The sequence below is a fragment of the Microtus pennsylvanicus genome, chromosome 3 (assembly GCF_037038515.1).
Source record: "Microtus pennsylvanicus isolate mMicPen1 chromosome 3, mMicPen1.hap1, whole genome shotgun sequence".
In the NCBI taxonomy this organism is placed as follows: domain Eukaryota; kingdom Metazoa; phylum Chordata; class Mammalia; order Rodentia; family Cricetidae; genus Microtus; species Microtus pennsylvanicus.
This window is the reverse complement of record NC_134581.1, coordinates 92,895,091-92,910,938: the sequence shown is the minus strand read 5'-3', so window position 1 is coordinate 92,910,938 and position 15,848 is coordinate 92,895,091. Positions and strand designations below refer to the sequence as shown.

Sequence of the window (15,848 nt, the reverse complement as noted above, 5' to 3'; positions counted from 1 at the left end):
CTCCCAGATGGTGCGTGGCCCCTGTGGTGGGCAGTTTTCCTTCGGCCAACCTTTCCCATGTGTCTCTGTGCTTCCCGCAGGACCCCCCGTATTTCACGGTGCTACCAGGCTGGGAGTACAGGCAGGAGGCCGGCCGGGAGCTGCTCATTCCCTGCGCAGCTGCAGGGGACCCCTTCCCTGTCATCACCTGGAGGAAGGTACCTGGGCCTTCAAGCTCTTGCACTGTGGGGGAGGCAGGGAAGATCCAGTGGTAGTTCTGTTTGGAACTGTGTGGACAGGCCAGATGTTAGGAGGGGAGGTGACATTGGAGGATAGTGGTGGGGTGTTGGCACTGGGCTCAGGGCTCGCGACACCACCTTCATCCTCTTCAGACTCCTGAGTTGTGAGCTCGCGTCCCTTAACCTGAATCTCTGCTCCCATCCTCTTCCCTGCTCCTTGTTTGGCTAAGGTAGGGAAGCCCAGCAGAAGCAAGCACAACGCCCTGCCCAGCGGGAGTCTCCAGTTCCGTGCCCTGAGTAAGGAGGACCACGGGGAGTGGGAATGTGTTGCCACCAATGTGGTCACAAGCATCACTGCCAGCACCCACCTCACTGTCATCGGTATGTGGTCGAGTAGGCCATCTGGGGTGACTTTTATCACTCTGCAGGCATCTTTCCTAAGTCAGACCAAGGAGTACAACTGAAACCCTTGACTGCAGGGGACTATGGCAGGCAGGGTCAGGATCCATGTTTGTCCTGTCTTGGGCAGGGGAGGGGAGGTCTGTGGTTACTGGAATAGAGTGAGAATCAGATGTGGCACCTTGGCCAGACCCTGAGCTGCCTGAAGGGAGGGCTCGTGTCCACAGCCTGGGGCACGAGGAATGACTGTGCTCCTTGTTCTGATTGCTCAGGACATGGCAGCCTAAGTGTAGCCTGTCCCTTGGGACTTGACAGTCACAGTATCACCCAAAGCCAATACAGTTTTTCCTGTCAGTTTAGACTATGAATAAAGTGGTCTGCATCTTGTTATTCATAACCTGGCCTGGAGTCACATCCTTCATATCCAGCAGGTGTGGCCTTGTACCTAGACCACTGCTGTCTGCTGTGTGCAATGTGGCTGTCTTTCGTAGCTAGAGATTAAGGGGATGTGATTTTTGGGTTTTCCCAGGATGCCAAGGGATTGATTTTTAGCTCACAAGATGCATGGGAATTTGGTCAGGATAAGGAGGGTTCTGTTTTTCCCTCTGGCCCATGTTCCTGCTGGTGATGCTAGCCTATGTAGTGGGTGGGCTTTTCTCTCTGACCCCAGCAGGACCAGGGTGGGCCTGGGATCCTGCCTTCGCTGGAGCCACTTCTTAGGACGCATCTTGGTACCCTGGATCTCCTACCAGAAGATGGTGGGGATGAGCAAATGGGCTCGGTGGCTTCTTTTGGTCTGAGCTGTCTTCCTTGGTCTCCAGGCACCAGTCCCCACGCCCCAGGCAGTGTCCGGGTCCAGGTCTCCATGACAACTGCCAATGTGTCCTGGGAACCAGGCTATGATGGAGGCTATGAGCAGACATTCTCAGTTTGGTACGGACCTCTGTGAGTCAGCCCCGCATGCTTTGCTCTCTGCTTCTCTTTCCCTTGCCCCACTTAGGGCACCCAGCCTGCCCCATCCCATCCCATCCCACCCTGGGGCTGGCGGTGGGCCCAAGGAGGCTAGGACCTGCACTTGTCAGCTCTGCAGATGGCCAGGCAGTGATGGAGTTCTTAAGGATGCTAGGGATGTCTATAAGGGACTCAGTGAGTCCTTATGGTACCACCCTGGAGGTTGGAATGCTGGTTTGGGCTTAACTCATCCCCCCCACCCCCCGTGCCTTCTCTGTGGCACTCTCAGTGCCCCCTCATTTACTGTCTTACCTCAGTCTTTCTCCAGGTTCCTAGTCTTGACAGTGTTGTAAATGGTATGTGAGGTTTAGAGTCTAGTTTTTGTTGTTCCTTGCCCAGAGGTTGCAGGTATCAGGAGAACATATGCTCCCATCCCTGCCCTTGCCTCTCCTGTCTGTATTTTCTCTCTAGGATTTTGTGCATGTCATTTTCATGTCTGTTATTAACCAGATCAGTGACTTAAGATCCTTGCCCAAACCTTGGGGTAGCGAGATCTCACAAATGCACGGACCAGGATGAGGACCCAAGGCATGGGATAGTATGAAGAGAAGCCGAGCGAGCGGCACTCCCTTCTTTTCCATGTCTCTGGGGCTTCTCATTCCTAGCATTCCTGTCTTGAGCTGGGAACCACAGCTTCACAGACAACATTCTCAAGTGGGGAAGACAAACCTTTCGCTTCCCTCTCCTTCAGCCTGGTTCAGTCTGAATCTGGGGAGGAGGAACAAGCAGATTTAGACCTCAGAGAGGGCCCTCAACAGCCTGAAATTGAGGGCGGCCTCCCATCTCCCCAGCCGTTCTCAGACTGTATGCATATACAGACTTTTGAGATCCCTGTGGTTGAACTGTGCCTTAATTGGGGTTGGGGAAGGGTGGCATTTGGTGTAGCAGATTTGGGTGCAGATACTGGCTCCCTTTGTGGCCGATGGCGCTGTGCTGTATGAGGATGCTGTTCATCTGCACCACTTTTATCACATTCTGTTCACTTGCTTTGTCAGGGAAGGGCAGTTGCCAGGGTAGAGGAGATTCCCCGCTTCCTTCTGACAGATCATTGTACTATTGTAGTCATTTGACGCCTGCTGGTTTTTTTTCTTTTTCTTTCCATGCGTGTTTGGCCTCTGCTCACATTATTGGGCACACCTGATAGCAGGAATGAGTCTTAAAATCTAGGGAGGAACCTGTGGGTATCAGTGAATTACAGCTCAGGGCTGCATGGAGTAGGCCAGTTATCCTGGACAATGTCTCCTCCCTGTGGTGTCTTCTGGAACTGCATCTGCAGCAGGTGGTTTCCTTACCTGTTGGGTGTTGAGGAGGAGGCTTTGGAGTGGGAAACCTCATCCCTAGTCTTTTCTCTCCATCTCTGTTACTTTCCCCTTGACTGTGATTTCTGTCCTCCAAGGTCAAGTCTCAGGAATCCTGGGCCTGCCACAAAGCAAAACCTGTTTTTTTTTTTTTACATGCCTTGGCTATCCTCAGATGACCTGAGTTGGACTGGGTCTAGCAGAGCATCCTGGATGACTCTGGGCCTCACTTTTGTCTCTCTCCAGTAGGGTAGACAGTCAAGGTTGTCTAGGTTCCTTTTCTAGTCTTGGCATTGCCCAGCCGCTCCTCCTCAAATCCAGTGTCCCTATTCTATCAAGCGAACCCATATATAAAGTGGTTCCGAGAGTAGAATTCTCTCACAGTGCAATTGGTAACTTGACCAGTGTCCTCAGCATGATTTACACCCGACGACCCCTTTTCCATGGGGAGGTACCACAGTGGGGTGTGCCCAGGTGCCATGAAAGTTGGCATAGCCAGAGCCAGGCAGGTAACCCCACCTTGGTTATCCTTCTTCCTGCCCTTGGACCTGGGAATGCTTGTATTTTCACTGCCTTTTCCTTGGGGACCTTGCGTGCATGCTATTCTCTCCAGTGTGACCCACCCCACCCCTTCTCCCCCATCTCTTCTCTCTCTCTTTTGGTCAGGATGAAGCGGGCTCAGTTTGGGCCCCACGACTGGCTGTCCTTGTCAGTGCCACCGGGCCCCAGCTGGTTGCTGGTAGACAGCTTGGAGCCTGAGACCGCATACCAGTTCAGTGTCCTGGCCCAGAACAGGCTGGGAACCAGCGCCTTCAGTGAGGTGGTCACTGTGAACACTTTAGGTGAGGTCCTGGGCTGGTGTGTATGGGGGTTATTTCTTAGTAGAGGTGTCCTAGACAAAGTTGATGCTAGTGATAGTCTCAGAACTAACATTAGGGCTTGGTGTGTGTGCCAGTACCTTACCAAGGGTTCTCTGTAATGGGCTCTTTTGATCTCCCAGTAAGGATTTGCCGTTTTCTTCTGTAGGGTTTCTGGTCCTGCATCATGGGAACCCTCAGATGGGATGGAGAGGTTCAATGCCATATATGAATGTTGGGCAGTTCTACAAGGGGACAGGGAGTCCTTCTGCACTATCTGACTACACTTGTATTTCTTCTGGGGGCAGGGAGGTGTCTAAGAACAATCCTTGGCAAGAGACACTTCTCAGGTGGATGGAGGTCGTGTCTCCAGCCCCCTTTCTGCCCCGTGGATGGCAGGTGTAAAATGCTCACCCCAAACTCCGAAGTTCCTCTTCTGGGTGTCATTTATTGTTTGTTTTTGAATAGGGTCTGACTGTGTAGGCCTACCTAACCTGGAACTCACTCTGTACCTAGCTGGCCTTGAACTCAGAGAGCTCTGCCTGTCTCTGCCTCCCAAGTGCTGGGATTAAAGGTTTACACCACCAAGCCTGGCCTGGGCCTCATTTTGAGCTCAAGGGCCCCAGATGGAATCAAAAGTAGGACTCGTGTGTCGTGAGAAGAGCTTATCAGTTCTTGGGATGAGAGCAGAAGATAAACCATGTGCCTCTTAATAGTAGGAAAAGCATCAGAGGCAACCACATTTGAGAAATGTGTCGTTAAGCAGTGAGGTCTTCGTGTAGATGGCATGAGACAAAATGATGCAACCAAGAAATCCAGTGAACTGTAGATCCTCAGAGCTGATGCTGCAGGAGCAGGGTGGGCTGTTGTCACCAGCAACCTTTTCCGTTGTTGGAGTACACCCTAGCCATAGAAATAAAGCACAGGGCCTGGAGAGATGGCGCAGAGGTTCAGAGCACTGGTTGCTCTTTCAGAGGTCCTGAGTTCAATTCCCAGCAACCACATGGTGGCTTACTGTAAAGAGATCTGGTGCCCTCTTCTGGCCTGTGGGAATAGATGCAGGCAGAACACTGTATACATAATAAATACATAAGTCTTTTTTTTAAAAAATATTTATTTATTATGTATACAATGTTCTGTCTGTGTGTATGCCTGCAGGCCAGAAGAAGGCACCAGACCTCATTACAGACGGTTGTGAGCCACCATGTGGTTGCTGGGAATTGAATTCAGGACCTTTGGAAGAGCAGGCAATGCTCTTAACCGCTGAGCCATCTCTCCAGCCCCAAAACATAAGTCTTAAAAAGACATATATGGCATAATAAATGCATATACACAATAAACACTCATGGCTGGGTGTTGCTGTTGCCACGTATTCTGCACATGTTATGTGACCCGCAGTGCCACAGATTTGTTCATACTGATGTACCGCCCCTGTGGGAGGCACCGCCCCTGTGGGAGGCACCGCCCCTGTGGGAGGCACCGCCCCTGTGGGAGGCACCGCCCCTGTGGGAGGCACCGCCCCTGTGGGAGGCACCGCCCCTGTGGGAGGCACCGCCCCTGTGGGAGGCACCGCCCCTGTGGGAGGCACCGCCCCTGTGGGAGGCACCGCCCCTGTGGGAGGCACTTGTTTTTCTCTTACAGTGTTTACTCTCTTACTAGATGATAGGAATTTTTAGCTCTATAATTTCATGGGGCTACCATCAGAGATGTTATATGTCACATGACTGTACTCTGCACTAGATTCTTCTCTCTTCTCCATGGTGCCCGCTGCTTGGTCATCTTGCAGCGGTCCTAGTCGGAAAAGAGCCACAGCTCTGGGTCACCAGCCCTGACTTACCTTTCCTGGAATCAGGAGGGCTTCTGTAGGTGACGCCCTCTCACCTCTCTGAACCAAAGTCATCTTTTGCTCGACTCTGCTCCCCACGCTGGGTTGGGGATCTGCGGCCATCATCTTTCTTCTTCCTCTTCCTCCTGTAGCATTCCCCATTACAACTCCAGAACCCCTGGTGCTGGTGACCCCACCAAGGTGCCTCACAGCCAACCGGACCCAGCAGGGTGTGCTCCTGTCCTGGCTCCCACCTGCCAACCACAGCTTCCCCATCGACCGCTATATCATGGAGTTCCGAGTCGGGGAGCGCTGGGAGATGCTGGATGATGCCATCCCAGGCACTGATGGAGACTTTTTTGCCAAGGATCTGTCACAGGTGAGGACTTTAACTTTCTTGTCCCTTGTTCCCAGTTTCTGGAGTTGTTAGGACTATTTGTGAAGCCACTGAGTATTTGAGTAACGCACTTGAGGAGCATAAGGTCAAGCCCCACACTGACCCTCTTTATCTGCGGTCTTACACTCTCCGTAGTCTGCCACCAACGGTTGGATTAGGTCGCCAGACCAGAGCTAGCTAGCTTGGCATTGGGGACCAGTGCTAACACAGGTGGTTTGACTCAGCTATAGACTCTAACTAGGGTAAGGCAGACTGAGGCCAGTAGGGATCATCAGACCTCAGAACTCAGTTTCCTGGGTTCCAGTTAGGGTGGGCTAAGGAATCCCTAGAAAAGTTGTCTCTTAGGCTGGTCAAGAGGGGGTGGGTCTTCTTTTAATAACTCAGAGTCCTGGAAGAAACTGTTGGTTTTTTTTTTTTTTGTGGACATCTTTTAAGCAGGAACATCTTTTTCTTGAGAGAGAAAGAAGGTTGCTTCATAGATAGAAGAGATCTCATCCATACACCCTTCAATTTCCCCTTTCCTGCATGCTCTGAATGGCCACTGGAATTGATTCATGATGCCGTTTGAGAGCTCATTGTGCGTCTGTCTCTGCAGTCTATCGATGGCCTTGTGTACGTGGCTCAAAGTCCATAGCTCGAATGGTGGGAACAGGCACACTATAACATTGACTGATACAAGCAGTCATCATTAAACACTTCCTGGGACAAGGGTACCCTGTTTCATGGAAGTCATGCGCAGGGTCAGTGGCTGTGGTCCTAAGCCCCGCAGCTGACTGGGCATTGTCCCTGGATTGTAGGATACGTGGTATGAGTTCCGGGTTTTGGCTGTCATGCAGGATCTGATCAGCGAGCCCAGCAACATCGCCGGCGTCTCCAGCACAGGTACTTTGGGTTCCCAAATTGTCTAACAACAACCAGGACATAAGCTTTACGGCCACACGAGAGTCCTTTGTAGAACAGCTAATCTGGGAGGGCGGGCTGGGTTAGAGACGTAAGCTTGGGAGTCCTAGCATTTCTGAAGTCCATCAGATCTGTGATTCCGTGACGCGTGATGGTTTATCCCACCGTGGAGCTGGGCCGCTGCTACACTGTAAGCTAGCTGAGGAAGTAAATCGTTCCATCTTGTCAGCGTGCGCTGCTTGCTATACACTTTCTGTTTGCTCTTGAGCTTTAGCGTGTGATGGGGCGGGCACTGTGAATTAGAGGGAAGACGTAGCAGGTCAACAAGTGTTTGTTGGATGCCTATTATAGGCTTCCTTATAATTATGTGGGTTTTATTTGGAAAATTGTTGTTTGGTATTGTTTTCCTTCCTTTCTTCCTCTCCCTAGAGTTTTTCTTTTTTTCTTCAGGCTAAATAAAGCCAACTCCCTAGCATTTTCTCCATTTATCTTGTTTTTTTTTCTTGGCACTGGTCCCATTTCCACATGTCTTCTCTCCATACCAGAGTTCCTGAAACATAGCAGAGACCCTCGCCAGGGAAGTGGTGTCCTTGGTTTGGGAGAGGCTCTTCCTTAGTAAGCCAGCCAAGGAACCCTTTCCTTGGGCACAGAGTATACTGAGATCCCTAGGGCCAGGTTGCAAGGGTCTTGGCCAGAAGGCTCTTGTAGGAAGCCTCTTGGAGTTACCAAAGCACTGGTGTGGACAGATGGGGAAGAGAGGAGTGAAGCCGAGGGCATACGGGGAAGGGGAGAGTGTGATTTTTTTTTTGTCTTCTATATTAGGCACCCTGGGGTGTTTGTGTAAACTCAAGTTATCTCCCATAGGCAGCAAAAAGGAGCTGCTTCTGTTTTGGCTCCCCTCCAGGGAAAAAATGCAGAGAGAGAGAGAGAGAGAGAGAGAGAGAAGAACATAGAAAAATAGCTTCCAGCCAGAGCCAAAGTAGAGGACTTGAGTGTTTTGCGCACTCGGTTTTGTGAACTGTTCTGACTCAGTAGCCTTGTGCCCGGTCCCCCAAAGTAAGGAAGCACACCTAGTCAGGCAGTCCTACGTGGGGGAACGAGGCTGCAGCAACAGCGGCATCCCCTGTAGTTAGCTCCCCTATTTTCCAATGGTCTATCAGTGGGATGTGGATTCTTTTTATCCATTATCATTGTTGACATGGAAGTGAACACTGGCCAGCCGTATCTCAATGTTTGAAATTTCCCTTCGGTATCCTTTAAGAGTGGTAGTTATTGATCCCACGGCCCACGCGTGCAGTACGGTGGGCTGAGGTCTGGACCAGCTCGGTCACTAACTGGCCTGTGAATCCTGCATAAGGCTTGTTCTTTAACTGTGGGAGGGAGAACGAGCCCCTCTTCTCTACAGCTCCAGTCGGCTTCTGGAGCCTGAATGACCAAGATAGAGCAGTCCTTGCTGTAGGCAGCGTCCAGCCTATCCTGTAAGGAGTTAGAAGATGGATGGGCCCGTATTCTATCCTATCGGTCCCTCTCTCTGATTTAGAGTTGTATTCCCAAGGTGTCTTCATTCTCTAGATGGCATGGGAGAAGGCTGGAAATGGGAATAACCGTGCTCCTGTTAGGGTACCGCCAACAGCAGAGTGAGTTAGTTCTTCAGTCTTTGCCAGTCAGTGTCTTCAATTGGAGAAGTCGAGTCTGTGTGTAGCTCACAGGGTTACCGTGGAAGGTCTGGGAGCATGCGTGGAAGCGCTCACAGTGACAGCCATAGAGTATAACTGGGGATTATCCTCTGGAGGGGAGATGTGGGTATCGTTTCTTCTTTGTAAGCTACAGGGAAGTTACTTGACTGTCACAGACTGCCCCTTCCTTACCTCTCCCCACACTGCTGCGCCGACCCCATCACTCCTCTTTAAAGGCTCATGTGAGAACTGGGTGTGGAAGCCAGGCCCCAGCCTCGTCTGCCACGGACGGGGGGGGGGGGGGGGGGGAGTCTCTAGAGATCAAATCTCAGAGCAGGTGGGGAAAACTCTGGCAAGCATGAGACCCACGAGTACTTCTGGCCTTCCTTGCAGACATCTTCCCACAGCCGGACCTGACCGATGATGGGCTGGCCCGGCCCGTGTTGGCTGGGATAGTGGCCACCATCTGCTTCCTGGCGGCCGCCATCCTCTTCAGCACTCTGGCTGCCTGCTTTGTCAACAAGCAGCGGAAGCGCAAGCTCAAGCGGAAGAAAGGTAGGCGCTTGTCCCCTCTCAGTGCCTGGCTGAGGTCAGGTGTCCTCTAGGAGGCAGCCAAACCGCTTGGGGAGCTTCTCCTCTGGAAAGAGGGACACAGGGATCTTGCAGGCAGAGCTGCCAGTGGGATTAGATTTGATTTTTAAAACATTTTGCTCATTTCTGGAAAATTCCACACTTCTATTATCTTCCCCCACTACCTCTAATTCCCTCTAGGACCCACCAATCCAGCTCCATTCCCCACTTCACATCCTTTATTATTATTGTTGTTATCATTGTTATTGTTATTATTGTTGTTGTTATTATTTTGATAGAGAGCCCAGACTGGCCTCAATTTTGAGATTGTCTTGTCTCAGTCTACCAAGCACTGAGATTACAGGCATGTGCCTCTATGCTCAGTAGGGCTTGATTTGAAAAGGGGAAAGAAGAGAGCAAGGGTATTGGAGAGAACAGGGATGGGCCAAGGCTACAGGGAGAGAGGGCCTCTGAGTTGGGCATAGAACTGCCAGGCAAGGGAAGCCTTTCCGCTGTGACTGCCTATCAGGCCTCTCCTCTCTGTGCACCCTGGTTGTAGAATTTACCAGTTTTGTTTGTGGGCTCAGGCCTCTTCCTTTGGTTTTCCTTCCAGATCCTCCGCTCTCCATCACTCACTGTAGGAAGAGTCTTGAATCTCCGTAAGTATCTCTGGCTCTTGGGGGTCTATAGGTAGAAGGCGGAGGCTAGACATAGGTAAACTATTAGTTTTAGCTGACCCCATTTCCCTAAGCTATTTCACGTTTGCAGATTGGCATGTCAGTTCTAAGTTGCCCACGTGGACTGAGGGAGTGTAGTAGAGATGATCCAAGCTAGTAAGTTATTTGTTTAGCTTTGCGGTTTTTTGTCCTTTGCTTTGCTAGAGTCAATGTTAATATTAGCTTGCATTTCTTGAACAACTAGGGAATAAAGTTGGAGTTGCGCTTGGGCAGGGTGTACCAAATTTAGGCGCTGGCCATAAGAAAAGTAGCAGTGTGGGTGTTTATTCCAAAAATGGATGATGCGTGTCTAGACAATTGAGAGAGCTGGCCAGAGTTTCTGACCGAAATATGCAGCCCATCCATGCCTGTTTCCTTTAGAGTCGCTGTTCAGACAATGACATAAAGTTGTAGGCTGTATCGCACCCCTTATCACCTTCTGTTCCTATCCTTACAGCTTGTCCTCCGGCAAGGTGAGTCCTGAGAGCATCCGCACTCTCCGAGCCCCATCTGAATCCTCTGACGACCAGGGCCAGCCTGCAGCCAAGAGGATGCTGAGCCCCACAAGGGAAAAAGAGCTGTCCTTGTACAAAAAGACCAAGAGGGCTATCAGCAGCAGGAAGTATAGCGTGGCCAAGGCTGAGGCTGAGGCTGAGGCCACCACACCCATTGAGCTGATCAGCAGAGGTCCCGATGGCCGCTTTGTCATGGGCCCTTCTGAGATGGAGCCTGCGGTGAAGGGCCGGCGAATCGAGGGCTTCCCCTTCGCTGAGGAGACTGACATGTACCCCGAGTTCCGGCAGTCAGACGAGGAGAATGAAGACACACTGGTGCCCACGTCTGTGGCTGCCCTGAAGCCTCAGCTGACCCCTATGTCTTCCAGCCAGGACCCTTACCTGCCACCACCAGCATACAGCCCTCGGTTCCAGCCTCGTGGGCTCGAGGGCCCTAGTGGACTGGGAGGACGGCTCCAGGCTACTGGCCAAGCGAGGCCCCCTGCCCCTCGGTCCTTCCACCACGGCCAGTATTATGGGTACTTGAGCAGCAGCAGCCCTGGGGAGGTGGAGCCTCCACCCTTCTATATGCCAGAAGTGGGCAGCCCCTTGAGCTCGGTCATGTCATCCCCACCCCTGCACACCGAGGGGCCTTTTGGCCACCCCACCATCCCTGAGGAAAATGGAGAGAATGCTTCCAACAGCACTTTGCCCTTGACTCAGACACCTACAGGAGGGCGCTCCCCTGAGCCCTGGGGCCGGCCAGAATTTCCCTTTGGGGGACTGGAGACCCCAGCTATGATGTTCCCCCATCAGCTGCACCCCTGTGATGTGGCCGAGAGTTTGCAGCCCAAGCCCTGCCTGCCCCGAGGACTGCCCCCAACCCCCCTCCAGGTGCCTGCAGCCTATCCAGGCATGCTATCTCTGGAGGCGCCAAAAGGCTGGGTTGGCAAGTCACCTGGCAGGGGCCCCATCCCGGCGCCCCCTGCCACCAAGTGGCAGGACAGACCTATGCAACCTCTGGTCAGCCAAGGGCAGCTAAGACATACCAGCCAAGGTATGGGGATACCGGTGTTGCCTTACCCCGAGCCAACCGAGCCCGGGGGGCACGGTGGCCCCAGCACATTTGGCCTGGATACCCGGTGGTACGAGCCCCAGCCCAGGCCCCGGCCCAGTCCCCGGCAGGCCCGGCGTGCCGAGCCCAGTTTACATCAAGTGGTGCTACAGCCCTCCCGGCTCTCACCTCTGACCCAAAGCCCCCTCAGTTCCCGCACTGGCTCCCCTGAGCTCGCTGCTCGAGCCCGACCTCGACCAGGCCTACTGCAGCAGGCTGAGATGTCAGAGATCACCCTCCAGCCGCCAGCCGCGGTCAGCTTCTCTCGCAAGTCCACGCCGTCCACCGGATCTCCTTCACAGAGCAGCCGCAGTGGGAGCCCCAGCTACAGACCCACCATGGGCTTTACCACTCTGGCTACAGGCTATCCTTCTCCTCCACCCGGACCTGCTCCTCCCGCCCCAGGGGACAACTTGGATGTGTTTGGACAGACACCTTCCCCTCGGAGAATGGGGGAGGAGCCACTCCGGCCAGATCCCCCAACAACCTTACCTAGTTCAGGGTGAGTGTAAGCCACTGCTTCTGGCCCACTTCCAGTCAAGCTCCCTATGCCTTACTCTGTCCCCTACTTCCCCAACATCCCAACAACGGGCTTTGTTTGGGACACACTGCTGCACCTCTGGGAGAGGAGGTCTGGCCACACGTTGGCAGAGTGCCTTCACTGGGACTGGTGGGTTTACCTGCTGGTACCCTGTCGGAAGCTTCATGAGTTGCCTCATCCAGCCCAGAGTTCAGTGAAGGCTCTCCGTGTATCAGGAACGTGGGGAAGGGGTCAGCACAGCAGGAAGTGATGTCTGTGAATCCTGCTCCTGAGGCGGGGCTGACCATACCCTGTTAATCTCAGGCGTTGGGTAGTCGCGGTTCTCCGCAGTTGCCTACAGACCTTGTCTCAGAGTCTTCTCTTGCGTAGCCACTCCGCACCACGTAGGGCTGCTGCACAGGGGCCCCGTGTGCTTACATACGATGTCTGTTAGCATGCCCAGTAAGTGCTGAACTCCAGGCCGTCCTTAGTCTCTCCAGGAAGGTGCCCCTGGAGCCTAAGAACAAGCTCAGACCCGTGTGTGGGGGGAGCCATATCCCCGCCGTCCTGTGTGCGTCACAGGAAGCTACAGAGAGACAGACAGACAGACAAGCTCCCGAGATCTGCTCGACCGGGAGCGCACACTCTGTACTGTATCAGCTGGTATTCCAGGTACCAGTCGGCCTGGACACCCGTCTGTACCTCTTCTTCCGTGAACCTGCCCTCCTCCCTGCCTCCTAGCCTTTGTTCCTTTTCAAGTCAGTCTGTCTTCCTCGTTTCCTTCTCCATTGCCTTGAGGTTGACCCAGTTTGTTCTGAAGAGACTGCCACGCCTCTGTCGTGCCCACCGTACCTTCTTCCCTCGCCGAGCCCTCATCCTTTCTCCCTCCTCTTTCTCACTCTTTCTCTTGGGTTCTCTCTTCTTGATGTAGTGGTCTGTGGAAGCGAGCAGAGTTCCAGAGGAGGCTGTCCTGGTGGTGGAGGGTTGGGAGGTAGCTGGAGAGGAGGGATCTCAGCCCTCCCCTTCCCACCACTCTGGTCACTGGAAACTGCAGGCGCTCCTAGTGGGCAGGCTGTGTGGGGATCCTAGGGACTAGCTAGGGCACCCGCCTCTGTCTGCAGCAAATGCTGTCCTCACTCCCTGTCTGTGCCTTGTACAGCCCGCTCACCATCACTGTTCCATCATGCCTTTGGTTCTCTGGCTCTCTCTTCTCCCTCACCCCTCCTCTGGCCTCGCCTGGGGTCTCTGCTCGCTGTGCCCCCCCTTCTCCCCTCTGGGTGCGCGTGGGTGGTTCACCTGGCCGGTGTTGGTAACTGCTTTGTTTCTGATTATCTCAGCTATCTGGGCAGTGTTGTCGAGACAAGCCTCTCCTCAGCTCAATAGGTAAGGGAGGTCATCGGCGGGGTGGGGCGGGGCGGGCAGGGGGAATGGGGCTTCAGCAGGGCCATCGCTTCTGTAAGAGGGGCTCCAAAACACATCCCCCTCATTGCCCCACCTGGGCGGCCGCTGCTCCTGGGTTCCCATGGCTTCTGGGTTCCCCACATCGCATTGCTCTGCTGCTCCAGCTGCCCAGCTGCCAGGCCGGGGCACTGCCTAGCTGTAGCTTTTAACCTCCAAGCCCACACCCACCTTTCTAGAATGGATTGCAGTTATTCTCACTTGCCACTCCACTGCCAACACCCATATAGATTCCCCACAGCAGCTGCAGGACCCCGCATGAACCCCAAAGGACCCAGAATTTTCACAATCAGCTTTGCATCTCTACCCTTGGGGACCTGTTTGGGTTTATACTGAGTTCCAGGGGTCCTCTCATCCTCTCTACCCCACTGCTCAGTTTTCCCAGCAGACTCAGGGATAGTGTCCTCCCTGACAACCCCTCCCCCTAAACTCAGATCTTTTCCTGGGGTTGCTAATCCCTCACTTTTCCTGAGATTTTTCCCCCCCTTTCTGGCGCTCTTAACGATAGCCGTCCCTCTTCCACATCCATATGGGTCCTCAGGATCAGGTGGCTTCCAGATCTTTGGAAGGTGGGAAGTGTAACCACTCCCCCAGCTTCTTGCATTCTGCAGCCCTTTCATGGTTGCTGCAGGACTGAAATGTGACCTCGTCCTTAGAGCCACATTGCTTTCAGGGTCCCTGTCGTAGCTATGCTGGCCTCCTAGGGTCATGCTCTTAGGAAAAGGCCTCGGGAGAACTCATGCCAGGGAGAAGGGAGTTGAGTTAGCAGAAAGTTGAAAATCCTAGAGATCAATACTTGGTCCTCCCCTACTGTGGCTGGCTTCTCCAGCATCCTTCCAGGTGGAATCCAAAAGAAGAGCCCCCAGTGAAGGGGTCATGTATCTCTTAAGGATGCTCAGGACACTCAGAACTTCCTCTCTGTCAAAGCATCCTAAAGAGATGCTTGTTTTGCATCTGCTCCATTGCCCATGCTGGAACTGGCAAACTGCACCAGGCTCCTGGGTGGGAAGGGGGAGCTTTTTGTGTTGATGCTCTGGTTTCCAAGTGAGAAGAAGCTACCTGCTTCTCTCCTCTCACGTGCCATGACAGGCTGCTCTTCGTAATTCAGGACTATAAATCTCATTGTGTCATAAGAGAGGCCTCCCATAAAAAGACGGTGGGGACATTTCTTTATGACCTGAAGCTTTAAAACGGTCAGTCAGTATCTCAGCGGCCCTAACATGGTGTGAGGCCCACTGAATGCCAGCCTGTAGCCACCCCTGTTGGCAGGATCGTGCAGTGCTTGCGAGCTCACCTGCTTCCGGGACCTCCTGGATGGATGTTACAGAGCAGGCGCAATGATCAGCTTCCCTGTCCTGTGCCTGTCCTTCCCACCATTCCCTCGTATAGCGCATAGCCCCTTTGTTGCCCCCGAGGTTTGGTAGCCCTAGGACAGCTCTTACCCAGTTCCTGGGAAGTAGACAGGCTCTACTGTCATCTGTGACTTCCAGCCCCTTCCCCACCTTCCCCTCCAATTCCCCTGACCCTGTCTTTCCCAGTGTCTTCATCATGTCAGATCTGAGGGAACCCAGCCACATTATCACCGTGGCAAACCTGGAGTCCAGGGCCAGCAGTGAAGGACAGTTGTTCCTCTCCTAGGCCTGGCTAGCATCCCCAGCCCAGAAGAATGAAGACCCTCTACATTATCTGCGTTACGCTTTTCTGGTGCTAGGCAACAGGAACCTCTGCTCATTCTCCTGCTTGCTGAAATACTCCCTGGGGCACAGGAGCTGCTGGGCCATGGGGGCGCGGTGGCTCCTTTGTAGACGCTGTCTTCATGCTGCACCTTTGCATGTGTCCCCCGGTCTTGCTTGGAGACATGGTGATGCTTCTTGTCTGCGTTTGTCCTTGCTTTGTTTCTTTCCCCTTCAGTTTCTGTCCTTTCCTCCTGTTTATTCCCGTTGCTGCTCCCCCACCCCGTCCTCCTTTTCTCTCTTCCCTCTTTATCCTCTTCCCAGCTCCCATCTCAGTGTGGGGAGTTGCAGTATGTGGATCTATTCTTCTCTGGGTCACTGGGGGTCCAGCCACTTACTCAGTGCCCCTCTGATGCTGGTAATACTCCGATTTCCCATCTCTGTCGACTTCCATTTCCTGTGCCCTCTGTGAGGCAGAGGCCTGGAAAACGTAACCTGACCCCCTTTTATTTAGGTGGATTCTAGGAAGGAGTCCCCATTTGGACACAAGCGTTTTCTGAGTCCTGAGGCAGAACACTGAGTCTGCACCCTGACACCCCCCCCACCCCGAGAGGGATCCCTTTGTGATCGGGCTTGCCTGGAATGATGCTGGCTTGTGAATTCCTGGTTGTCTCTGGGGTACATAGAGAGTGCTTTCACCTTCTCCCTGACTGTCCTATGTA

At 53.3% G+C, this 15,848-nt stretch overlaps 1 protein-coding gene across 4 annotated transcripts in view; it reads left to right on the top strand.

Moving 5' to 3' along the window:
• Positions 1–15,848, top strand: part of Igsf9b (immunoglobulin superfamily member 9B) — a 57,091-nt gene that overhangs the window by 22,341 nt on the left and 18,902 nt on the right. For 2 of the 4 annotated variants that reach the window (XM_075966474.1, XM_075966472.1), the window contains exons 10-18: positions 81–197; positions 449–599; positions 1,439–1,562; positions 3,593–3,768; positions 5,761–5,987; positions 6,803–6,887; positions 8,975–9,136; positions 9,765–9,810; positions 10,325–11,977. In XM_075966474.1, the coding sequence (XP_075822589.1) occupies positions 81–197; positions 449–599; positions 1,439–1,562; positions 3,593–3,768; positions 5,761–5,987; positions 6,803–6,887; positions 8,975–9,136; positions 9,765–9,810; positions 10,325–11,977 (2,741 nt within the window). Of the gene's footprint in view, positions 1–80; positions 198–448; positions 600–1,438; positions 1,563–3,592; positions 3,769–5,760; positions 5,988–6,802; positions 6,888–8,974; positions 9,137–9,764; positions 9,811–10,324; positions 11,978–13,332; positions 13,379–15,848 lie in introns of all 4 variants that reach the window. The other 2 variants (XR_012910049.1, XM_075966473.1) reach the window with 2 other exon arrangements.